This window comes from Agelaius phoeniceus, chromosome 25, assembly GCF_051311805.1.
Source record: "Agelaius phoeniceus isolate bAgePho1 chromosome 25, bAgePho1.hap1, whole genome shotgun sequence".
Classification (NCBI taxonomy): Eukaryota; Metazoa; Chordata; class Aves; order Passeriformes; family Icteridae; genus Agelaius; species Agelaius phoeniceus.
This window is the reverse complement of record NC_135289.1, coordinates 4,232,684-4,258,979: the sequence shown is the minus strand read 5'-3', so window position 1 is coordinate 4,258,979 and position 26,296 is coordinate 4,232,684. Positions and strand designations below refer to the sequence as shown.

At 40.8% G+C, this 26,296-nt stretch overlaps 1 protein-coding gene across 2 annotated transcripts in view; it reads left to right on the top strand.

Annotated features, from left to right (window-relative positions):
* The window catches only part of TRIM33 (tripartite motif containing 33), a 47,579-nt gene extending 21,510 nt beyond the window's left edge, over window positions 1-26,069 (top strand). The window contains exons 5-20 of one of the 2 annotated variants that reach the window (XM_054648557.2): window positions 2,686-2,802; window positions 6,844-6,958; window positions 7,837-7,983; window positions 10,106-10,223; window positions 11,569-11,816; window positions 12,068-12,232; window positions 12,983-13,183; window positions 15,992-16,124; window positions 17,168-17,231; window positions 17,516-17,675; window positions 18,355-18,701; window positions 19,797-19,920; window positions 20,878-20,952; window positions 21,804-21,956; window positions 23,635-23,685; window positions 23,768-26,069. In XM_054648557.2, the coding sequence (XP_054504532.1) occupies window positions 2,686-2,802; window positions 6,844-6,958; window positions 7,837-7,983; window positions 10,106-10,223; window positions 11,569-11,816; window positions 12,068-12,232; window positions 12,983-13,183; window positions 15,992-16,124; window positions 17,168-17,231; window positions 17,516-17,675; window positions 18,355-18,701; window positions 19,797-19,920; window positions 20,878-20,952; window positions 21,804-21,956; window positions 23,635-23,685; window positions 23,768-23,980 (2,431 nt within the window). In that variant the 3' untranslated portion in view covers window positions 23,981-26,069. The remainder of the gene's footprint in view (window positions 1-2,685; window positions 2,803-6,843; window positions 6,959-7,836; window positions 7,984-10,105; window positions 10,224-11,568; window positions 11,817-12,067; window positions 12,233-12,982; window positions 13,184-15,991; window positions 16,125-17,167; window positions 17,232-17,515; window positions 17,676-18,354; window positions 18,702-19,796; window positions 19,921-20,877; window positions 20,953-21,803; window positions 21,957-23,634; window positions 23,686-23,767) is intronic. The other variant, XM_077190653.1, reaches the window with a different exon arrangement.
* The last annotated feature ends 227 nt before the right edge of the window (window positions 26,070-26,296 follow it).

Sequence of the window (26,296 nt, the reverse complement as noted above, 5' to 3'; positions counted from 1 at the left end):
TTCTGAAAGGGCATTTTTTTTTTGGTTGTGTAACAGTCTTTAGGGGAATTTTGTAAAGGAAAGTCTAAATTTTGCCTTTTATATTAATATATTCTTCTTGTGCAGAGGGGAAAATGGTTTGGGTTTAGTTGGTTAAAAATTGCCTCATTCCAGGTAAAAGGAAATGCTGGGTTTGCCTCTAGAAAAGAAGTTGGAATCCCTTAAAACACATTCCAGCTTCCTGCTCTTTAGCAGCTCTGTCATGAAGTTGTTTGAATGTCTGAACAAATATTTTGCAGTGTTATAACAGAGAATCTGGGGATAATACATATTTATCAACCACTGCTTTTCCTTAACTCTTCTCTCTAAAGGAGTAGTACTCTGTTTTTCTTTTTTTTTATGGTTTTTTTTAGAAAAACTACTCTGTTTTTCTCAGAATAGTGATTATTCTTAGACTGCTACAGCAGCCTGTGGAAAACTTTTACTTTGAAATAATAATAATAATAATAATAATAATAATAATAATAATAATAATAATAATAATAATAATTATTATTATTATTATTATTATTATTATTATTATTATTATTATTATTATTATTATTATTATTATTATTATTATTAATTTTTTTTTTTTTTTTTTTTTTAAACACCCTCAAATATTCCTGCTCTGTTCTTTCATAGGCTTGATCACAAATATCCTGGGTGACTCCCTTGTCACAAAGGGTGCTCTCCTGGGATATATTCACTAACTTGGTCCACTTGGTTCCTTTGCCTGTGTTCTGTGCATGTTGCTGATGGATTAACAGATGGATTTTGTCCTACTTCCCTGTGCTCTTCCAGAAGGAGAATTTGCCATTATTAATGTGCTTTTTTTTTTGCAGAATATTCTTTCCATATGGTTCTGAGTGCAGGTGTGAATTACAGGTGATTAAGGCCCTGCTTTGTTTGCCTGAAGTACAGCTGAGATTTTGTGCAGAGTCATGCCAAGTGGAAAATGAATTTATTTGAATCCCCTGTTTTCTTCTTACCTGAAATCCTAATAATTGACCCCAAAGGAGGGTGAATCACCATTTCTGCACCCCAGGGTCCCATGTTCAGAGTCTCAATTTTAGAATTCCAGAGTGGTTTGGGGTTGGAAGGGACCTTAAAGATGGTCCAGTTCCACCCTTGTCAGGGCAGGGATTGCTGGGGATTCTGGAGAAACCTGGCAATTCCTTGAGCTGCCTGATGCTGTGGGATTCCTCTGATTTGGGTTGTTTCCAGTCCACACACTTGGGAAGCTGGAAGTGCAAAACTGAAAAAATAAAAGGATTTTGGCTGTAGCAAGAGCTACAGTGAAATTTTAGCAGTACAAAAGCTGCATGTAGATTTTTCACTTCTCCTTAAGTGGAAATATAATTTTGAACTTAATGAAAATAATTTCAGGAAATCAGCTTCCAAACATTTTGCTGTCTTTGGGCTTTAGGAATGCCACTTTTTTTGTATTACAGTATCTAAAATCTTGTGCTGCTGTCTGTCTGCAAGAACTTTCAAGTGTCCTTAGAAAAAGCAAAATTCCAGCACTGAGAATGAAGAATCTCAACTCTTGGAGCTCAGATTTGTCTGTTGCTGGTACAAACTGAATTAACAGGAGTAGAGTTGGTTCTGTTGTGAATGTTCTTTGTCTGAGTCCCTGTTATCATGGTTGTGAGTAATTCAAATAAAAAATCTGTCTTGCTGTGAGTTTGATGATAATCCAGACAGTTTTTTCCTTTGGATTGTGATGTTCTACACTGTGACAGAAGACAGCACTAATTTCCTCTTCATTTTCTTTGGAAGATGCTGTAAATTGTTCCTAATGCACCTTAGAGAATGCTTCATTAATTGCAGCAATTTTCTGCCAATTTGAATATTGGGAAAACATTGCCAAGGTGTTCTGGGACATTAAATTTCCCCTATTGTTAACAAATTACATTTCAGAAGCAGGAAGTTTATTTATTGCCAAGACTTAGCAAGTTGGCTGTTAGGAATCCTGGATTTTGAGCAGTTGATCAGAAATTCATGGAGCTGCTTTCATTTTAATTCCCCTTGGCCATTTTCTGTAAAAGCATTTTGCTCCTGTGGCATTCTTAATTGCAATATTTTAGGAAAAGGCACCTAATCCTGTTATTTTTCCCTCAGTGTTGGTACTTACCCTCTTTTCAGATGAAGTAATGGAAAGTACCTTTGCTAGCAGCTGTTCAGTTAAAGAGCTGGAAGGGAATATTCCTCACCTGGAAGCAGCAGAGGTGGAAAAAACTTGAATTTTTTTACTAGGGAAATTTTCTTCAGATTAAACTAACACAGTCAAACATGAGCAGTACCATCTCAGCTGAAAAACTGGGGAATTTGGGATAATTTAGGGGGTTGTTTTTAGTGTCCTTTAATTGTATTTAAGCTATTTTTCCTCATCTAATTCTGAGGTGCTGCATCCCTGTGTGGTTGGAATTATCATTTCCCACAGAGCTTCAGTCTCCTGGCCAGCACCAAAGGACTTTCCCAGCACTTGAACATTTTGCACACTGATCAGAGCAGTCAGAATCTGATTTTCTCAGTGTTTTCTTTCTTTCTCAGTGGTTTTTTCTTTTTTTCTCAGTCATATTTTTTCCAAATTTCATGGCTTTGCACCTGAATTGCAGCCCCCTGTCCCTTGGTAACCTGTGTCTTCTCCTGCCTGTTGAAAAGGTACCAGTTCCTGGAAGAAGCTTTTCAGAACCAGAAGGGTGCAATTGAGAACCTCTTGGCCAAACTTCTTGAGAAGAAGAATTATGTCAATTTTGCAGCTGCCCAAGTCCAAAATAGGTGAGTTCCCCAAAATGATCAGCTCTGACATTGCCTTTTTCATGAGCCACAGGAAGGTGAATGGTGGGGCTAGAATAAAGCAATGGAGTTAATTCTGTATCTGAATTACTTTTCCTAATGTTTATTTGACCCTACAAGATTCTGCATCTCTTGGGAGTTCTTACAAGAAATAAATGTTAAAGGTTATGTTTTTTGTGACAACTTTGAATAGAACCAAAGGTGTGACACATTCATGACACTTTGGGGATGGGGGAGAAAAAAATGAATGAAAAAGGCAAGAAAACCCATCCTATAATTTAAGTTAGCTTTAGGTGACAGAACAGTTGAAATATAAAATATATATATATATATATAAATATATATATAAAATATTTTTATGTTTCATAGTAAGACTTCTGATAACTGTGTAACAAGTTGAAATCTTAAAATATTTTAAATATTCAATATTTTAAATATATCTTAATATCAAATATTCAATATTTTTATGTTTTATAGTAAGACCTCTGATAACTGTGTAACAAGTTGAAATATTAAAATATTCTTTAATATTCAACTGTGACAGTTGAAATATCAAAATATTTTTATGTTTCATAGTAAGATCTCTGATAACTGTGTAACAAGTTGAAATATTAAAATATTCTTTAATATTCACCTGTGACAGTTGAAATATCAAAATATTTTTATGTTTCATAGTAAGACCTCTGATAACTGTGTAACAAATTGAAATCTTAAAATATTTTAAATATTCAATATTTTAAATATATCTTAATATTAAATATTCAAATATTTTTATGTTTTATAGTAAGGCCTCTGATAACTGTGTAACTAAAGTTGAAATCTTCAAATATTTTTAATATTCAACTATAACAGTTGAAATATTAAAATATTTTTATATTTCATAGTAAGACCTCTGATAACTGTAACTAAAGTTGAAATCTTCAAATATTTTTAATATTCAACTGTGACAGTTGAAATATGAAAATATTTTCATGTGTCATAGTCAGACTTCTGATAACTGTAACTAAATTGAAATCTTCAAATATTTTTAATATTCAACTATAACAGTTGAAATATCAAAATATTTTTATGTTTCATAGTAAGACCTCTGATAACTGTATAACAAGTTGAAATCTTCAAATATTTTTAATATTCAACTATAACAGTTGAAATATCAAAATATTTTTATGTTTCATATGAAGGCCTCTGGAAACTGTAACTAAAGCAGAAATCTTAAAGTATTTTTTAATATTCAACTTTTAATATTCAAAATCATAAAATATTTTCATGTTTCATAGTAAGACCTCTGATAACTGTGTAACTAAAGTTGAAATCTTAAAATACTTTTTATATCCAACTGTGACAGTTGAAATATCAGAATATTTTTATGTTTCATAGTAAGGCCTCTGATAGCTGTGTAACAAGTTGAAATATTAAAATATTCTTTAATATCCAAGTGTAACAGTTGAAATATTAAAATATTTTTATGTTTCATATGAAGGCCTCTGAAAACTGTGTAACTAAAGCTGAAATCTTAAAATACTTTTTAATATTCAACTGTGACAGTTGAAATATCAAAATATTTTTATGTTTCATAGTAAGACCTCTGATAACTGTGTAACTAAAGTTGAAATCTTCAAATATTTTTTAATATTCAACTTTTAATATTCAAAATCATAAAATATTTTTATGTTTCATAGTAAGACCTCTGATAACTGTGTAACAAGTTGAAATCTTCAAATATTCTTTAATATCCAACTGTAACAGTTGAAATATTAAAATATTTTCATGTTTCATAGTAAGACCTCTGATAACTGTATAACAAGTTGAAATATTAAAATATTCTTTAATATCCAACTGTGACAGTTGAAATATTAAAATATTTTTATGTTTTATAGTAAGACCTGATAACTGTGTAACTAAAGTTGAAATCTTCAAAATATTTTTAATATTCAACTATAACAGTTGAAATATCAAAATATTTTCATGTTTCATATGAAGGCCTCTGATAGCTGTATAACAAGTTGAAATATTAAAATATTCTTTAATATCCAAGTGTAACAGTTGAAATATTAAAATATTTTCATGCTTCATAGTAAGACCTGATAACTGTGTAACTAAAGTTGAAATCTTAAAAATATTTTATGATTTTGAATATTAAAAGTTGAATATTAAAAAATATTTTATGTTTCATAGTAAGGCCTCTGATAACTGTATAACAAGTTGAAATATTAAAATATTCTTTAATATCCAACTGTGACAGTTGAAATATTAAAATATTTTCATGTTTCTTATGAAGGCCTCTGAAAACTGCGTAACAAAAACTTCGTGTGAATTTGAATAGGAAATTGTGGTTGGCTGTGGGGTTTTGATTGGGGTTTTTTTAGGTAGCTTCACTTAAGATTTCCAGGTTTGGCTGCAATTCAGCCTCACTTTAAGCACCAGATCAGAGGCACGGGGAGCACGTGGGCCCTGCTGGCCCTGGGCTGCTGCAGCTCAGGGAATTCCACCCCAGTTCTCTGTGGTTTGCTGAGCCCTCTGCAGCTCTGAGGTCCTTTGCAAAGTGAGACATCAGGGGGGGCTGGAAAGTACGAGGGCAGCAGGAGGATGTGCACCAAGATAGAAAGAGAAGTGCTCTGATGTAAATTTTTAACTCCTTCTGGTGCCATCTATGTTTAAAAATAAAAAGCATTATAAGGGAGGAACATAGACCGTGACCAAAGCAAATGTGGGAAGAGGGAAGCAATGAAAATTGGTGTTTTTATGTGCTGATTTTCCATGGAAGTCTTGGAAAGGTCCCAAAACACCACTGGGAAGCATGGAAATGTTACACATTGAAGAGACAGGCACATAGGCAATAATTAAACTGGGAGCTCAGGAAATGTCAGAAAACATTCTCTGATAGGAATTCCAGGCCAGGAATGGGTGATGGAATTAACACATGATAATGGTGGGGGTTTTTTTGCCCAAGAGTTTCTGGCTTCAGGGAATTTCTGCAGCTGGGATTGTGTCAAGATCTCAATTTTCTGCTGAGCCAAGTGGTTGGTGCAGGTGAGCCAACTCATTCCACTGCTTTGCTGGTGGGTAGGACACAAAATCCATCAACCTAAAAACTTCAGGGAATGGGAAAAATGAAGGTATTACAGTTTTGTTGTCAGTGCTGGCACAAAATCACCATGGAAGTGTTGAAGGAACAGCTCTGCTGGAATAATTGTTGGGTGCCAAAGCCAAGGGTGGATGCCATGGAGTTAATGAGGGGTTGGTTGGGTGTTTTTTGGGGACCAGGTGATGGTGAAACACCACCTGTGTCCCAGGTGCCTTAAAGGGCTCATCAGCACTGAGTCTTGGTCCTGTGGCTGAGTCACATCAGATCCTTGAGCTGGCAGCAAAACAAACTCTTCAGAAAAAGACAATTTAAGTCTTCACATTGGCTCGTGGCAAAGAATTCTGTTGCATTGTGATCTTGTAAGATTAAGGCAGTGTAGGATCAAATAAATCCAGAATTTCTAGGAGTTTAAGAAATGCTGTATTTCAAATCCTATGGCCAGAGCTCAAGATGATTTTCTTTAGTCTAAAGAAGCTATAAATGCACTAAAACTGAGGGAAAATGGCAGTGATGAAGAGGTATAAAAATCTGGCAGCCAGTAGTATTAAAGCACAAGAGAATAATCTAAACTAATATCAGGCACATCATTAGTGAAATGTTTATCTCTTTATTAATTACAGGTCTGCAATAATTTTTTTTTGTTACAAGGGAGGAATTAATTTGAAATTCAGGATTGATTTCTGGTTAATATAAATTATCTTAGAAGTTTAAAGCATCAGATATAAATTTTTCATAGTGACACAATTTGGATATAAATATATAAATGTCCATACAGACACATGTGCTTGTGGCTGGTTTTTTCTCTAAATTTCTCTCTATAAAGTGTGTAAACTGCAAGGACTCTCATATTATTTGAAGTAAAACAAGTTATAAATTTGTATTTGGCAGTCAGGTGTAAAGTGACTGACAATCCATTGCTCTTTTTTGTTGTTTTTTAGGATAAAAGAAGTAAATGAAACCAACAAACGAGTAGAACAGGAAATCAAAGTGGCTATATTCACCCTCATCAATGAAATCAATAAAAAGGGAAAATCTCTCCTACAGCACCTTGAGGTACACTTGAAATAAAAAGCAATGGTGGTGTTGAGTTTCCAGTCCCCTATTGAGGGGAAATATTTGCAAATGGTTGGTTTGGTGTGACTGCAGGTGTTGCAGCACTGAAACTGCCTCTGAGGGTTGTGCTGGAATTAAATTTCTTATTTCTCCTCTCATCAGAGCTCCTTCAGTTTTGTGTCTCTAGCTCATATTCAAAATTGGGCTCATTGTACAGGAGTGGCTGAAAATCCACTTTTCATGTTCTGGTTGACATATTTCTGTATTATAACATAATGCTAAGGTGTGTATGATTTAATAATTCCCTCAAATAGCTTTTTAATGTTCATGTAAGAACAGTCAGAGCAGTATTTGTACATGAAGATGTAATGCTGGTATTTAAAGTTGTATAATACAACTTTAGAGACCATGAGTTCAAGCATCCTTTCCAGATGGCATGTTTAGAATAATTGCACTCTGATTTTATTAAAATCCATGAAAATTTAACTTTTTATTACCTGTTTTATGTGAATAGAGAGAATCCCTTGTAAGAAGTTGGTTCAGTGCATATGACCAGCCTGCCATGAAAAATTTAAGATCAGATGAGTCACAATAGATTTTTCCTGGTTAAGGAACAATAATTTGGCAAAGAAATCCAATGTTCCTGGAAGAACAGAGTAACTTGATCATTAGTAAAATAAATAATTCAAAATTACATGAACTTTGGCTTTTCTTATTTACTTAGTATTTATTAAAATTCCCTCGGGACATTTCCCTTTTGATCCAAAACCTGCCAGCAGTCTGCATTTTCCTCCTCCATCTGAGTGCCCCGTTGTACTAAATCACTTTCCAATTTATTACAGTTAATTTACTGCAGTGAAGCCTCTGTTTCTTTGCAGAATGTCACCAAGGAGAGGCAGATGAAGTTGCTCCAGCAGCAGAACGACATCACCGGGCTGTCCCGCCAAGTGAAGCACGTGATGAACTTCACCAACTGGGCCATTGCCAGTGGCAGCAGCACTGCCCTGCTCTACAGCAAACGCCTGGTGAGGGCCCCTGGGGCTGCCAGGGCTCCTGCAGCAGCAAGCACTGAGCAGGTGTGGGGGTACCAGTTGTGGGTTTCTCTGGGCCTGGATTGAAGGCACTTGGGATGATTGTTCATGTTCACACTCAGGTGTTCATTATTTCTTATCAGTAAAACAGTCCCACTGCTGTGAGCTTGGCAGCTTTTCATTAGAAGGCACAAAATGGCCAACAATCTCTTCTTACAAGGTCTTTTAAAACTAAACCATCCAATTAAGAACACCTAGATTAGTTTCCCTTTTAACCCAGTAACTGATCCCACAGAGCCCCCAATGGGGACTTTTCTGCCCAATTACAAAATGTCACCCAAACCCATGAGGAAGAAGGAAGAAGAAGAAACCCAGGACAACACCCTGTGCCCTCCATCTTGATTCCATCCACAACATACTAAGAATTCCAAAACCTCAATTTCCCACCTAAATGATGCACCTACACTGCTCTCTATAATCTATTTCACACTTAGTGGATTCCAGTCTATCTTGAAGTCTGGGAAACTTTCTCCATGGATGAGGGTCAAAGTCAGTGCTGCCCTGGGGGTCAGGGCACCCCAGAGCAGACAGAGAAATATTCCCTGTGTGCCCTGGGTTTCCACAATCAGGGAATAATTAGCATTGACTCCATGATTACAGAAGGCTGATCAATCACTTTATTTCTGTTTATTTCTATTTATTTATTGTTCTGTATTGTACTGTACTTCTCAAGAAGCTCATCCCCTTCCAGACAGTCCAGTACAGCTTTTACTTAATTGGTCAATCAATCCAAACACCATCCAGTGTCCAATTAAGGAATTTGGTAAACAGATCTCCTTGACACGTTCCACATGTGCACAACAACAGGTGCAGCAAGTGGAGATAAGAATTGTTTCTCATTCTTTTCTCTGAGCTTTCTCACAGCTTCCCAGGAAATCCTGGGAGAGAGTTATGTCTGTCTCTGTTCAGAGGAAATGTGATTACCACAGGGATCATCCAGTGCAGCCCCTGTCCTGCCAGACACCCCAAAATCCCACCCTGGGCATCCCTGGAGTGTTGTCCAAATGCTCCTGGAGCTCTGGCAGCTTTGGGGCAGTGCCAGCACCCTCTGAGGGAGGAACCTTTCCCTAAAATCCAACCTAAACTCCCCTGGCACAGCTCTGGCCCTTCCCTCAGGTCCTGTCCCTGCTCACAAGATCCCTTTGAGGAAGAAGCTGCAGCCCCCAGTGAGGCTCCCAAAACACAGCACCGTTGTGAAGCAGAGAGGTTTTACACACTTGAAGAGACAATCACATGGGTAATAATTAAACTGAGGGCTCAAGAAATGTCACAAAGCATTCTCTGATAGGAATCCAAGTCAGGAATTCCTCAGGTTCCTCTTCTCCAGCAGAACAAAGTGCCCTCAGCCACTCCTTGTGTGACTGCACAGACCTGGCTGTGCAGTTCTGTCCCAGTCCCTGTGTCCAGAGAGGGCAGAAATTCCAATATACCCAGAGTGAGACAAAACACAAAGTCAGGTGCTGCTAACCAACAGGATAATTCACTTTTATTGACATGAATACACCCAGTTCTGCACCTGCAAGCCCAGGGGTGTGCTCACCATCACTTTGCCACCAACTTTCCCAGTCTGGGAATGTGTCCTGAGCCACAAACACAGAGGGGCAGGGAAATCAAATATATCCAGAGTGAGATTAGGACACAAATGAGGTCAAATGTTGGTAATCCAAAGGATACACCCAGTTCTGCCATGTGGGTCCATCATGGCACCCTATCTTCAGATCTTACAGCAGAGCCAAGCAATTGTGCAACAATTCACTCTTTACCAGAAGGGTTTAGGGAGTGTTAGTGTGGAAGGAATGGGGTCAGCTCTTTGAAGGCACCTCAGTGTTTCCCTGGACTCATTTCAATAATGTTGTGGTGTAACAGTGCTGCCCTGCTCTTCTTTCTCAGAGTAAAGAAATTGTACAATGTGGGATTTTCCTGCCAGATTGAGAATTTCCCAGGCTATGAACCAAACTTGCTGCTGCCAGTCCTTGTTGGTGTTCCATGGCCTAAACACACGCTTGTTTCTCATTCTTGTTCCTCTGGCAGCAGCAGTGTTTTTGTTTTCTCTCAGATAACCTTCCAGCTGAGGCACATCCTGAAGGCTCGCTGCGACCCCGTCCCTGCTGCCAACGGCGCCATCCGCTTCCACTGTGACCCCACCTTCTGGGCCAAGAACGTGGTCAACCTGGGTGAGAATCCCCTGCTTGTTTAACCTGGGCTACTGGGAAAACTCTCTTGAATTGGGGCTGTTCCTCCAACAATAGTGAGTGCAGTGTCTCCTAATGCAGGAGACAAAAACTCTTGTTGACCATAAACTCTCATAACCCATCCAGCCCTGATTATTCTCCTTATCTGCTCTGTTCTTTCTGTTAGCAAAGCTTTCTCTAAGTGGATATTGTTTTCCAGGATACAATGGATATTCCCAATGCAATGGATATTGTATGGAGACTGGTTCTAGGAATGGCCCTAATCACAGAATCACAGAGTGGTTTGGGTTGAAAAGGGCCTTAAAAGTCATCTCATTGCACCCCTGCCATGGCAGGGACACCTTCCACTGTCCCAGGCTGCTCCAAGCCCTGTCCAGCCTGGCCTTGGACACTTCCAGGGATCCAGGCACAGCCACAGCTTCTCTGGTTTGGACACTGGTCCTGTGCCATTGCCTTAGAGTTTGCAAAGTGTAGGTTTGGAATGAGGGAAGAGGGCAGAGCACAGTGAGACAGAGATACCTGTTAGCACCTGCTTGTGAACTTCTCTGTTGGATGAAAAATCCATGGAAAATCTGATCAAAATACCAGTTTTTGTGTGTACTCACTCCTTGCTCTGTGTCCACCATCAAGGTTGGGATGTTCTGTCTTCAGTCAAGAGTATTTATTATCTAGGGCAGAACGGAAACTGCCCACCTTAATAAAAAGGGACATGAAGATTCTACTGAGTGCACATTCACAAATTGATTAAAAAAATCAATTTTGCCTTTCATATAAAAATAGGGCAGGAGTTACCTGGAGAGGCAGCATGGTCCATGACACTGGAGCCAGACAGGACTTGCTTGTAGCAGTGTTTGGTGTTGTGTTTGTAGAACCTGTTGGAAGTCATTTAGGGGTGGGACACTCAAATATCTCTTCCCAGGCTTTGCTTCTTTAGACTTAGAAACTTTCTGCTCGAAATGATTGTTTTCTGTTTTATTTCTCATCTTTCTTGTGAAAGCAGAGAAATAATTTCTGTCTGTTGTGGCCTTTAGGCTGTGCAGTTCCACTTCTTTCACTCTTCCCTCACAGATCATATTTTTAATTTTGCTGTTAGTTCTTGTTGTCTGAGTTCTCTTTTTGCTTTTATCGTGTCTGGTTACTGAAGACACAAAGAGCTTAAATTTTAATTTTTTAAAATTATATTTAAATTTTAAATTTAAATTTTTTAAGCTTTCAAGCTTAAATTGCTCTGAGAAAACTGCATTAGAAACATCTGAATATTCCACATATGTCAACCTTTGGGGAATGATGACATCTCACTGTTGATTGCTTCTTTGGCTTTTTCTAGGTAACCTGGTCATTGAGAATAAACCAACCCCTAGTTACACTCCCAATGTCGTGGTTGGGCAAACTCCTCCAGGAACAAACCACGTCAACAAAGCTCCAGGACAAATCAATCTGGCCCAGCTTCGGCTGCAGCACATGCAGCAGCAGGTGTATGCCCAAAAACACCAGCAGCTGCAGCAGATGAGGATGGCCCAGCCATCCTCTGCCTCTGTGCCCAGGCAGAGCAGCCCCCAAGTCCTGCAGCAGCAGGTGAGTCCTTTATGTGGTTTTAGTTCACCTTCTTTCACTTTATTCACCTATATAACGCTGAGATTTAAAATTGCCCTGTTGGATCTAAACTTACAAAGCGATTTATAAACTAAAATCTTTTGAGATTTGAGATCCTTTAATGTGACAGCTCTTGGCTTTGCTTGATGTTCTGTTACTACTGCTGTGGAAAGAGATGGGCTTCTTTTCTTCATGTTAAAAGCACAAATTTTAAAAAACCCAAACCCTTGCAGCCTCCCAGGTTGATCAGCATGCAGACCATGCAGAGGGGTAACATGAACTGTGGGGCTTTCCAAGCACATCAGATGAGAATGGCTCAGAATGCTGCTCGTATCCCAGGAATCCCACGCCACAATGGACCTCAGTACTCCATGATGCAACCTCACCTTCAAAGACAAGTATATCCTGTGTACATGCTTCATTGTGCCATTGTGCCAGCCTTTCATTCCAGTAGATGGTACCTCCAGCTGTAAATGTGTTTTTCTGTCCCCCTGGAGCTCACAGCTACACTCATTTCTATGAGTTCTTTTCCATGTTGCTTTACTTTGCTGTGACAGTTTTGCTGAACGTAAGGAAATTCAAACCTTAGGGGTGGAAAGGAAATGAAATGAAATGTTTGTGTTGCAGTTTAGTTCTGGGAAGTAAAACATTTCCTTTTGCACTTTTCAGTGGCATTCAGCTGAAAAGAACATTCAGAGGTTTATTAGAGAATAGTGAAGAGTGGTGAAGTTCAAAGTGATGTAGTTGAGGGGTTTTGATTAAATCAGCTGCTGAAGTGGTTTTAAATTCACACCTGAAGCATTGATGCAGAGCTCTGCATGCCATTAAGAATAAAAATCCTTGACAATGCATGTTAATGTGACTGAAATACCAAAAGTGACTTTATATTACTTGAAACAGTTAAAGAAAAAATTAGACACGTGAACCTCTGAAGCTATCTTTGGAGGAAGTAATTAAAAAAAAAAATATTATGTATGAAATAACTTGGTGCTGTCTGTTTAAAATGGAGCCACATCAAGTATTTTTCCCTTCCCAAGTGAGGAAGAGGAGCAGTTGCTCTGTGCTGGCTGTGCTTGGGTTCAGGTCTGGCTGAGGGCAGTGGGAGCTGCCACGGCCCCGTGCCCAGCGTGGTGTCTGTGTCTCCCCAGCACTCCAACCCCGGCCACGCCGGGCCCTTCCCGGTGGTCTCAGTGCACAACACCACCATCAACCCCACCAGCCCCACCACGGCCACCATGGCCAGCGCCAACCGCGGCCCCACCAGCCCGTCCGTGTCGGCCATCGAGCTCATCCCGTCCGTCACCAACCCGGAGAACCTGCCCTCCCTGCCAGACATCCCCCCCATCCAGGTCAGTGCTGCTCCTGCTGCTCTGCTTCTGTGCTTAGGTGCCAGGATTTGGCTATGGAATGGTGTAAAGTTGTACAATTCACACTCATTTCACCTCTAAAATGTTGTAAAAAAAATCAACTCTGAGACCCTGCCCTCCCTGCAGGACATCCCCCCCCCCATCCAGGTCAGTGCTGCTCTGCTTCTGTGCTTAGGTGCCAGGATTTGGTCATGGAATGGTGTAAAGTTGTAGGATTCAAACTCATTTAATACTGCAAAAAGTTCTCAGTCACCAACCCGGAGAACCTGCCCTCCCTGCCAGACATCCCCCCCATCCAGGTCAGTGCTGCTTTTGTGCTTAGGTGCCAGGATTTGGTCATGGAATGGTGTAAAGTTGTAGGATTCAAACTCATTTAATACTGCAAAAAGTTCTCCATCACCAACCTGGAGAACCTGCCCTCCCTGCAGGACTTCCCACCCATCCCGGTCAGTGCTGCTCCTCCTGCTCTGCTTTTGTGCTTAGGTGCCAGGATTTGGCTATGGAATGATGGAATTAGCATTTAAATTTGGTCAGTAGTAGTTGGCCATGGAATGGTGTAATTAGAATTTAAAGTTGTAGAATTCAAACTCATTTTACCTCTAAAATATTGTAAAAAGGTCTCAGTCACCAGCTCTGAGAACCTGCCTTCCCTGCAGGACATCCCCCCCATCCAGGTCAGTGCTGCTCCTGCTGCTCTGCTTCTGTGCTTAGGTGCCAGGATTTGGCTATGGAATGGTGTAAAGTTGTAGAATTCAAACTCATTTCACCTCTAAAATGTTGTAAAAAGGTCTCAGTCACCAACCTGGAGACCCTGCCCTCCCTGCCAGACATCCCCCCCATCCAGGTCAGTGCTGCTCCTGCTGCTCTGTTTCTGTAGTTGGGTACCAGGAATTGGCCATGGAATGATGTAATTAGCATTTAAAGCTGTAGGATTAAAATCTTCAGCTTTTCTCATGGGCATTCATGTAGGGCTGACCTGCTCCACCTAGTAACCTTTAGATTAATCAATATTTAATGTATCCTGTAATCCTGCAGTGCTGCTCCTCTCAGCTGCTCTGCTTTTGTAGGTAGGTGCCAGGACTTGGCTGTGGAATGGTGTAATTAGCATTTCAAGTTGTAGAATTCAAACTCATTTCACCTCTAAAATATTGCAAAACGTTTTTCAAGCCCTGGGAGTAAAATGGGAATTTTACTCCATGGCATCCACAGAGTTCTGGTTGTGTGGAGAGGATGAATCAAACTCTTCAAAGAACTCTAGTTGAGCTGATGGTTGAAACCCAGATGTCATGGATCAAATGTCTCCCTTTAGACTTGTTAAGAATCAGAACCCAGCCCTGGGGTCTCACCCAGGAATATTTGGGTTTCCCTTCCTGACCTTGCCCCAGAAAGTTTCCACCTATGAGGAAGTAGAAGCCAATGCCAAGAAATATTTTATGTCTATAGCACAAACCTTGGAAGGACCTGCTCCACCTGGTAACCTTTAGATTAATCAATGTGTCCTGTAGTAAAATTTACACTTTAATTAATCCCAAATCTGTGTTCACTTCCTTTCTTCCACCAGACCATCTTGTGGATAGAATAATGAATGGTGATGTATTTTGAGTGCTCTGAATGGTGATTTATTCAGGGTTAAAGCTGCCTGGAGTTTCTCTTGGATGTTCCTAGAAGGAAGCACAGAGGGGACATGTCCCAGTGTCCCACAAGCTGAGGTGGATTTTGAAGCTCATTTAGATAGGTGAAAAGCACAATTTAATGTACATGTGGAGGCAAATAAAATAAAAGTAATGTGTTTTCTCCAGGGAGGGGAGGAGGATGATGGCTTCATCCTGAGAGCAGGACCTTGGCATTGAAATGCCCCTGTAAAACCCAGGAGATTTGGTCACCATACAGGAAACAAAATAAATTTCATCCAAGATGCTCTGCTGGAATATCAGCTGCAACTTTGCAGCTCTTAAATGTTTAGGGCCGGTGTGTTCAGTGTTCTCAGGAGGCTGCAGGTCATTTTTAATGTGAGAATGGTGGAGAAGGAGGAATCCCATCTCAGTGGGAGCAGCCTGCAGTGCTGAGTGAGGCTTTAGAACAAAGCATTACCATGCAGCTTCCAGGTGCACTGAAAATGCAGAATTCTGCTGAGATACTTTTCTTTTTGTACCTGTTCCTGTAATAGCTGTTATGGATTTTAGTTGGGTTTAGTGGATAGGAGGTGTTAGTCCTTCAGGCTGCTGGCACAGTCATTAAAACCCACTTGGAATGCAGTGTTTCAAACACATTATTGCATTTAACACATTTAAGCTTTAACATTAAGTAACACATTAAGTTACAGCAACAGGGTCCCTGTTTCCTTAGGTTTAACAAGTACTAAAATCTATTTGAAAAGTGAGTGGGAGATTTCCCATCATGTTAAAGAAAGACAAGATTATGGCCTCCTTTAATATCTTAATTATGGAATAACTTCTGCAGCCTCAGAAATCTGGTATTTCATGACTAGCACAGCACCATGTGTGTGACTGACACACTGAGCAGCTGGGAACCAGACAGTTTGCAGTGCCCCTGTGTAAGTGCAGCCCAGGATCATACTGGAAAAAAACCTCAAATTTAGGAGCTTTTGAAAAATGTCATTTGGAGTTTCTGATTTGAAAGCCTGATTTCTGCATGAAACTGATAAAAATATTTGCTGATTTCCCGAATCCTTGAAGGGAGAGGGAACAATTCCAGTAAAATTAGTGATGACAGTTGAAAGGTGTTGTGAATGAGACCTCTCTGATTCAGGTTTTTGTTTTTCCTCCTTAGCTGGAAGATGCTGGTTCCAGTAGTTTAGATAATCTGCTAAGTAGGTACATCACAGGCAGCCACCTGCCCCCACAGCCCACCAGCACCATGAACCCCTCCCCAGGACCTTCAGCTCTGTCTCCAGGGTCATCAGGTAAATCTGATGGGTTTTTCTAGTTATTCCAGAATGTGAGGAGTATTTCTGGTACTTAAGTTGAAAATAATTGCTTAGCATTTCCTGCTAGAAGGGAAGCAATGTTCTATTTAAAATTTGGTTTGCTCAGAAATAGATTCTTCCAGAAATTGAAATTTTGCCCTCCTTTAGAGATGTCTTTATAGTAACAAGCTACCAGCACATGGATGCAGTATTCCAGAGAGATATATATGTGTGTATATATTTTTATATATGTGTCTATATGTATATATTTATATATATCCATGTAGAGACACTGTCAGGGTCATTCTGAATATAACTAAGTAATGGTAGAGCTTTTCTTATGCATGTGAACAAATTAAGTCACCAGTACCTAATACTGAGGTAGTTAAACATTGAAAATGTCCATTTTTATAAGTAAAAAGATTATTTCAGTCAATGGGAAGAAATCCTTGCTTATGAGGGTGGTGATGCCCTGGCACAGGTGCCCAGAGCAGCTGGGGCTGCCCCTGGAGCCCTGGCAGTGCCCAAGGCCAGGCTGGAAGGGGCTGGGAGCAGCCTGGGACAGTGGAAGGTGTCCCTGCCATGGCAGGGGTGGCACTGGATGGGATTTAAGGTCTCTCCAACCCAAACCACTCTGGGATTTGATGTTTCTCTTGGTTTTCTCTACAAGACCTTTAAGGTCCTGTCAATGAATGGGTGCAGCAGTGGGGCTTCCTGTGTTTCTCCAAACCTGCATGCAAACCATGCAGAGGCTGCTTTTTTGACTTTATTGGTGGCTTTCAGTGCATAAAATTTGAGGATGTAATGGTCTGAAGGCTTTAGCACTGTTTGGATTTGGTGCAATAATTATTGGGACTCTTGTGTTGTCACTTTTAATTTAATGTGATGTGCTGGATTTGCTGTGATCACAAGACTGAGAGAGCAGCTGGCTTAGGTGACTTGGTGAATTGGGATATTCCTGCAGCATCTCTGGGGTTACTCAGCACTGGTCACTGAATGTAAACTTGTGCCAAATCACCTTCTGTGCTGCTTCTCTGCAGGTTTATCCAACTCCCACACTCCTGTGAGGCCCCCCAGCACCTCCAGCACAGGCAGCAGAGGAAGGTGAGTGTCACATGGAAAATGTCAGGCATGAATAATTCCAAAAAAGAATTGGCAATTGGCAAATGGTGCTTTGTCATAACTGTGACTGAGGAATGGAAGAATGCTTACATGAAGATTTATATTTTAATTTTTTTTTTCCTGCACTGTGATTCTCCTGTGTCTTGTAAACTGTTGTAAATGTGCTGACACCTTTTGCCTTTCTTTTGGGAAACAGTTACCTGAATTTCTTTTCCCCTGTTGATTTATCCTCTTATTTATCTCCTGATGTGCTGATGTCTCTGCAGCTGTGGCTCCTCGGGCAGGACTGCAGACAAAACTGGCATTGGCTTCAAGGCTGACCAGGTGAAAGTAAAGCAAGAGCCAGGCACAGAGGAAGAGATCTGCAGCTTCTCAGGAACAGTAAAGCAGGAAAAAACAGAGGATGGCAGAAGGAGTGCTTGCATGGTAAAGTTAGTTTATGTTCAGTGTTTTCCTGGCAGCATTTAAGAATTTAGAAAGGGGAAAAAAAAAAAGGTATTTTTACTCTGAAGCTTCATTCTAAGAGGTATTTTCTCTCTGGTAATGCTCTGCCAGGCACAGAGTGGTCTGTAATGTAAATTTTATCTTTAATGATTGAAATGAAGTGTAATACAGTGTATTTGCTGCTTTTAATCCCTAATTATTAGAAGCTGTCAGTCACCCTTTGATAGCGGACATTCCCACATAGGTAATTGCAGTCAGGAAACCTCCAGTCAGTCAAAAGTTCTTAAACCAAAATATAAATCAAATAATTAGCAAATGAATATTTTTCAGTGTTTCCCAGCTATGCTTGATTGAACAGGATTGTGTACAGGGACCAAAGTGGTGGAGTTGAGGATTTTTCCTAATGACAATCAAGCTGTCTGTCATTAACAGCTCTTAGTGTGTTTGGCTTGTTAGAGCATTTCTCTTGTTAGATATCAGAAGAAATGAGAGTGTTCTACAAAGAAAAAACATGTGAAAAAGCAGTTTTCAATACTGTGTGCAAATCAGCTCTTCCTCATGGATTTTGGGATGTGAGCATGGTGCCTTTGAATGGTGGGAGGATTTTGAATATCCTACAACAAAATCAACTCTGATTTCCCATGCGCCGCTCTCATTCCAGCTCAGCAGCCCTGAGAGCAGCCTGACACCACCACTATCCACTAACCTACACCTGGAGAGTGAACTGGAAGCTTTGGGAAGCCTGGAGAACCACGTGAAGACAGAGCCAGCAGATCTGAGCGAGAGCTGCAAGCAGTCTGGGCACGGCCTGGTGAACGGGAAATCGCCCGTGCGCAGCCTCATGCACCGCTCGGCCCGCGTGGCAGGGGAGGGAAATAACAAGGACGACGACCCCAACGAGGACTGGTGTGCTGTGTGCCAGAATGGGGGGGACCTGCTGTGCTGTGAGAAGTGCCCCAAGGTGTTCCACCTCACCTGCCACGTCCCCACACTGCTCAGCTTCCCCAGGTACCCCCAGCAGCATCGCGGGCTGGGCTGAGGTTGGGCACGGAACCCAAAGTGGTGTTTCCTCCAAAATCAGCTTGTTCTGGGTGGTTTCTTATACTACAACAAGATCATATTCTTCTACTACAACAATATGATATTGCCAAGGCCTTGCCTGAGTTATTTATGTGTAGCTGATTGTCAGGACCCAGCACATCCCTCTGGCTGTCCTGAGCAGCCCAGACCCCTGCCAGGGGGCACAGAGCCCAAAATGCCCCTGTGGGTTTGATTATGGCAAGTTACCAACCTTAGATGAAGATCTGCAAGCCATGACAAATTAAGTAGAATGATAGTGAATTTATCACAAGGGGAAAAAGTAGATTTTGGGGTTTTTAGAATGGGGATTCAGGGGGCAAGATGGAGGGATCTGGGCATGTCCAGCCTTTCTCCTTCTTCTTCTTGGCCTCCATCTTCTGCTGTGATGGTGGCACTTTTAGATTGGTTAGAGTAGAAGCTCACTGTCTGACATAGGTGATAGGTATTGGAAAGTAATTGTAAATATTGTACAGGTAGTTTTTAGAATAAAAAGATAACACTGCCCTGGGGGCAGGCAGAGTGCCTGGACTGTTGTACTGAGTGGACCTCAGCTGGACAGGAGAAAGAATTTTATAGATAAGAAACAATAAACAACCTTGAGAGTGAGAAATGAAGAGCTCTGACTCTTTCTTCAAGTGCCAGGTTGGGTTTTCCAACTTTTCTTGAGGTCACTCTGTTACCATATAAACTCTGATCAGTGTTTATATGGTAACAGAATCCTGCTCTGTTTATCTGTTTGTGTAAACTCTCACATGCGATTCTGTTGTGTAAAGTTCATTTTAAGGCAAGGTGAGAAGGGTGTGCTATAAAGTTAATACTTTATAAAGTATTAAAGCATCATATGAGGGCAGGAAAAATGGCCTTGACTGGCAGAATTATTGTGAGCATTAAGGGTCAATCCTTGGCTTTGGGTATCCAAGTCTTTACTGCAGTAGAATGTGAATCTTTGAGAGTGAGTAAAAACTATTTGTAGTCATCACTGATGAGAATTTATCCCTGGAATAATTGTGTTTTTCTCTTTAGTGGAGAGTGGATATGTACATTCTGCAGAGACCTGAGCAAACCTGAAGTGGAATATGATTGTGACAATTCCCAGCACAGCAAGAAGGGCAAGACAGCACAAGGCCTGAGTCCTGTGGACCAAAGGGTGGGTGTCAAACCTGCAGGAATCTGCTTCCCAGGAAAAAGCTTTCTCACATCAGCTCCCCCTCACTGCCTGGAGGTGGTTTTGCTTTGGCTGAAGCAAATTAAATGTAGTTATGGCTTTGCAAAATAATCCAAATGAGATTTTTCCTGCTGTGGCCACATCTCCAGGTGTTGGTGACTGTGGGAGTGCCCCGTGCCTTGGGACTGTAATCACTGAGGAGCTAAAATTCTGCATTAACACAAATTCTGTATTTAAAGGCATCATTTAACATGCACTTGATTAAAAGTTCTTTGCATTTAGCAGTGGTGTCACCTTCATAAAATATTTCTGGGAGCTTGGTGTGTTGAAGTGCATTCTGTGAGAGGTGCTGAGAGTGTTCAGGTGCATTCTTGGGGAATTTTAATGATCTTGACAATCAGAATTATTTTTAGCTTTATCAATCAGCCTCTGTGTAGTGTTAGGAGTACTATCAAATCAAATTCCTCTAAAGGAATTACAAGCAAAGCAAGAAAAATATTTCAACAGGGAATTTATAGAACCACTCTGGCTCTGCTTTCAGATTGTTCAATTTTGTCTTGTGGGGAAAAGTCTGCAGCTCAGTCCTTTCCTGTTACATGTGCTTGTGATTGGACAAAAGCAGTAAAAGTGGTTGTAGCTGGTATCTGCTTTTTTAATTTGCAGTATATTAGCATGTCTCTCCATGCTTGACTTCAGCCCTAAGCTTTTGGTTAGGAGGGAGAAAACAAAGAGGAAATAGGTGAACAGTAAATGGGGTTCTGCCTCTCAACTCTGCCCTCCTGAGGACTTTACCTTTTCTAATTAAGTTGAGGGGGCTGCATTTAAATTTTCTACTACTATGCTGTTAAACTAGAAGCCTATTTAAAGTATGGATGTATGAATTTCTGGGCTAGGGATAAATTAAGAATATTAATCCGACACTGTTTGTTTCTTTCTAAGAAATGTGAACGCCTCCTGCTTTACCTGTACTGCCACGAGCTGAGCATTGAGTTCCAAGAGCCAGTCCCAGCCTCGGTGAGTGTCCTGAAAACCACTGGGGATTTCTGAGGGGTGCAACAGCCCTGAGAGCCTGGAGCTGAGCTTGGGAAGGAGCTGACTGCTTCCACCAGCATCAGTCTGAAAGTTCTGGCAGTCATCCAGCATTTCATGGGGCTGAGAGGGAGAGCAGCTGATTCTGGAGCTGCTCCAGGCAGATGCTTCACTCCCAGGCTCAAACCCAGATATTTAAAAATACTTCCAATTAGCAGTTATTGAATTGGAACAAGATGTCTCAGGCTACCCATGAAACTCAAAATGCTTTAGGAGGGCTTTCTGGACAAACTTGTGAATGAGAGGAGGGAATAAACTGCTTTAACTCTCGTGTTTTCATCTGTAAAAGGAGTAAGTAATGAAAAGCTTTGTGGTGCTGTGAGAGACACTGAAGGTTAGAAAGAATCCCAGAGTGGTTTGGGTTGGAAGGAGCTTGAAGTTCATCCAGTGCCACCCCTGCCATGGCAGGGACACCTTCCACTGTCCCAGGGTGCTCCCAGCCCTGTCCAGCCTGGCCTTGGACACTGCCAGGGATGCAGGGGCAGCCAAGGCTGCTCTGGGCACCTGTGCCAGGGCCTGCCCACCCTCCCAGGGAAGGATTTCTGCCCAATATCCAATCTAAATCTACCCCCTTTCAATTTAAAACCAATCCCCCTTGTCCTGTCACTCCATACTTTTATAAAGAACTTTTTAAAGTTCCATTTGAGGAAAGAAAATCAGGAAATTGTTCTGCTTTGCTGAATGTGCTTGAAATAAGGGATTGACACCTCCAATGTGGAAATTCAGCTGTGAACTCTGTAACCATTCAGTGCTAAATCACTGTTGGTTTTTTACAGATACCAAACTACTACAAAATCATAAAGAAACCCATGGATTTATCCACGGTGAAGAAGAAACTGCAGAAGAAACATTCCCAACACTACCAGACCCCCGAGGACTTCGTGGCCGACGTCCGGCTGATCTTCAAGAACTGTGAAAGGTTTAATGAAGTATGTTAACTTCCAATCTCAGCACCATCTGTCCTTGAAATGGAGATTTATTTCAACCTGGTTGTGCAGCTTCTCCCATGAAAAGCTCTGCTTCCAGCTGTAACTTCTGCTTCTGGAGCAGATGCTGAATCAGACAGTTAAAAACCCAACCAAACTCAAGGCAATTGCAGAATAACTTCACGTTTTTAATTAAATTGGGAGAGCAGAGGGAACTATTCAAATGCATTCAGTGGTCTCTGTGAATGAGGAGCAGGGTGACCTGGTTACTGTGCATCAGATTGATTGTAGAAGTGCTTAGGAAGTGCCATAAACACAACCAAAGAGTCCTTAAAAGTGTCTCAAGCTGCCCAGGTAATTGGTTTACACTCGTGGAACAGTGTGGAATCTGTTGAGAAACTTCCTCTACTGAGGAGAAATCTGCCTTTCTGAAGTTATTCTGGTTTTAGTACCTCACATAAATGAATTCCACAAAGCTTTGTGGCCCTTATGGCTTTTATTGACCTTTCTGCTTGAACCCCTTGGTAGTTGGGCTCTCACAAAAATCAGTTTTCAGTGAATAATTTGGGTATGGGGTCATATTTTTTACTAATTTTGCAATGATCCCATCTGATAATGAAATATCTCTTACACCTGAAATGTGACTTGGGGAGATAAATGAACTGAATGTTACTGCTAGTTGAGCAATGGAAAAAATAATCTGAATATATTTAAAAAAAAAGCTGATATTGATCTGAAACTGAGTAGGAGCTAAGGGGGTTCCTAATCTTTGAGATGCTTTAAAGCAAGAATGACAAAAGGCATCACAAGGAATGGCTTTCTTCTGACCTTAAAATGCAGAAAGCAGCCAATACTTCTCATTTCTCTGCAAAATGTAACCTGGACTTGCAGTGTTTGGGCTGCATTTCTGGCCCTGTGCAGAAGGAAACTGAAGGAACTGCACAAAGCTGCAATTAAAACCTCCCTAGGAAAAATCAGGGTCAATGATGTGATGCTGGAACTGCTCACAAACATTTGGGATTTTGACAGCCCTGACTCCTTTATGTCCCTGCATTAGAGGAGGTTCATGAGGTAATTTAATTATGTGAACTTCTCAATCAGGGGAATTAATGAAGCATCCACTCTAGAGGAAAACATGCTGCAGCTCTTAGAGACCAGAGTACAACAAGGGAGGAAGGACTGAGGGAATGTGGTGATTTTTTTCTTTTTTTAAAAAGAAAAAAATAAAAAATAAAAAAAGTGTTTCAGTTTGCCTGGCTCATGGCAAAAGTTGAGTCACTCTGACCTCTCACAGCAGCATCATGTCAGGTGCCTCTAAGCCAAATGATTTCCAAAGCAGAAATCCCAGTGGGGCAATCCCCAGGAAATCTCCTGGAGCTCCTCTGTCCAAAGGAGAATTCCCCACAGTCATGTCCAGGCAACTCCAGTTTATTGTGAGGAAAGCAGTCATGAGTAGAAAATGGCTGGGAGCCACTTGTACAAAAGTTGTGTGTTCTGTTGAAGGTTTATTTACCTCCTAAGATTGTTTTAAACCTGCTGCCTAAGTTTGGGAACTAAAGCTAACAAACCATAACAAACTGTGTTGTTGTTATGGCTGACTTTAGTCATCCAATCCTGTGCAATCTCGTAACTTTAGAAAGGATTATAATTTCATTTTTTTTGACTCTGGTATCCTTTTTAGATGATGAAAGTTGTTCAAGTTTATGCAGAAACACAAGAGATTAATTTGAAGGTAAGCGTTTCAGACCATGCACACTTGGTGAAGGGATGTGCATTTCCAACAGGTGAATATTCCTGTCTTCTTTCATCCACAGGCTGATTCAGAAGTAGCACAGGCAGGGAAGGCAGTTGCATTGTACTTTGAAGATAAACTTACAGAGATCTACTCAGACAGGACCTTCCAGCCTTTGCCTGAATTTGAGCAGGAAGAGGATGATGGTGAAATAACTGAGGACTCCGATGAAGATTTTATACAACCACGTAGAAAACGCCTAAAATCAGATGAGAGACCAGTGCATATAAAGTAATCTAATGATATGGACCTAAAATTTATTGTAAAAACTGTTATTTAAGTGTTCCTGGAATATTATCATGCCTACAGTGGCCATCTTGCAGAAGCTGATAGCTTTTTAAACAGTATTAGATAACAAAAAACACTTGTACAGAAAAACATTCGCATCAAAAGGGGAAAAAACCTGTATTGTAAATTTTTGGTGGTTTGTATTTTTTTTTTTTCCTTGATTACTTGCTATATTCTTTCTTTTCCTGATGGAGGGGACACACTCACGCTGGTCTCACAGCCAGAGGTGGAGGAATGTTGAAGAGAAGCAGATTTGATAGGAGATGTTCCATGTACAGATAAGACTGTAGTGACACGACCTGCAGGACTGGACCCACTCAGTGACTGTGTCTTGCATTCCACTGCAGTGCAAACTGTGAGCAGAGCTCCTGAAATCCCCTCTGTGTCCACTCAAGTGTGTGTTGGTCGTTGCTTTGATCATCTCATTGAAGCAGGACTGTGAATAACTGATCTCCTGTGTCCATCCAACTGTTGACATTTTGCTTTCTTTACTCCATTTCATGTATAGCAAAAGGAAGAAGAAAGAAAAATCATTAAACTGTTCTGAATGGGCGAGTGCAGGAATGGGAGGCAGATGAAAGGCTAAGCTGGTGGCTCCAACCCCTCTCAGTAGGACAAGGTGTATTTATTTAACTCCTGTGCCCAGAACATTTTAATGGCATCCATGGCAGAAGTCTCAGCGTTGTCATCTGTCCCTGACCCCCTGACGAGGCAGAATGTTCTCTCCAGTGTTCATTCTCTGCTTTTCTGTACTTAAAATATAGACTGAAGAGGTAATAACTGGTTGGGGTGTTTTTCCAGTCTTCCTAAATATCAGTTTCTAATAGACCACTCGGCAAACAATAACCTATTAACTACCAAATGTGTAAAATTTCCTGTATTCACTTTGTCTTATTTGTAAATAGTGAATTGAGATTTCTTGCAGGTCAGCAACATTTGCTGAACTGTTTTTAAGCTAATATGTATTCTTATTGATTGTTCCTATCAAGAGAAGATTTGTAATATATGCTATTTCTAACATTGCATTCATTTTGAGGTTCTGTCTTATTTTTCTTAGAGTACTTCTCAGAACTTTCTTCAGAAGCAGCTTGTGAGGGAAATGTGCAGGAAGATTGGAATCAGTCTGAGTTTGGGTTGCCTGTCCATCCATTGAACAAAGCACTTGCACAGGGTTTGGCCTTGAGTGGTTTTTGGTCAAAGAGTGAGAACAGAACAATTTCCCAATTCCTCAGTAACCCCTGGGGCACCTCTGCAGTGCCTTCCCTTGCACTGCCTCCATCCCAGCATTCCTGGTTAGAAATCATGGAATCACAAGGAGTTACAGCTCCAGAAGTTGTTTTCTTTACTGACACAAGTCAGTGCTAGAAATAAATACAATTTCTGGCCTTCATATTGATCTTGTTAAAGGAAGTTGAAGAATTCATGGAAGCAATGAGCTCAAGATGGCAGACTCTGAGTTTGCCGTGGTTTGTGTGGATCCAGCAATTCTGTGGGAGATCCCTGGGGTTTGGTGTGCTCAGCACAACAATTCCTGTGACATTGCCCATGCTTTACCATCATGGTAAAGAGAAATAATTTAGCACAATATCAAATTGAGAAATGCTCTCAGCAGTTCTTATGCAAATCACTGCAGATTTGGTTTCTTTTATAAGAACCAGGTCTGTGTACCTTGGGATTCTCCCTCTTGCAATAAATGAGGGGACTGAAGATGTTTTTAACTTCCAGCTCACTTCTTCACTCAAATGTTACACTTCAAACTCAAACTGGTTGGTTTTTTTTTTAATTTCTTAGACATGAACAGTGCTGTTTTGAGTTTATTTTTTACCAGTTTGTATGTGAAAGGAAAAGGAATTCCACTTCAACATGTTCAATTGACAAAGAGCAACAACTTTGCCTGTGGAAAAGCTGATGTGTGAATAGGACACTGGTAGTGACAAGGGATCATTTCATGGCTCTGTGTATTGCCTATTTATGCATTTCTAGTTTCTCAGCTTCATTTTGCAAAAGGAATATTATTAAAATTATCATGAAAATAAGATTCTGTGAACTCTCTTCACTCGGGCCTCCTGTTTTTGTGGCACTTTGGTACCTTCAGGCCTCACCTTTTGAGCTCTTCCCTGGGCAGCAGCTGGGGATTGGATCCTGCAGAGACCCTGAGCCCGAACGTGGGATGGGGATGGGGGATCCCAGGTGGAGTCAGGGGATCCCAGCAGAGCTCAGGGGATCCCAGGTGGAGTCAGGGGATCCCAGCAGAGCTCAGGGG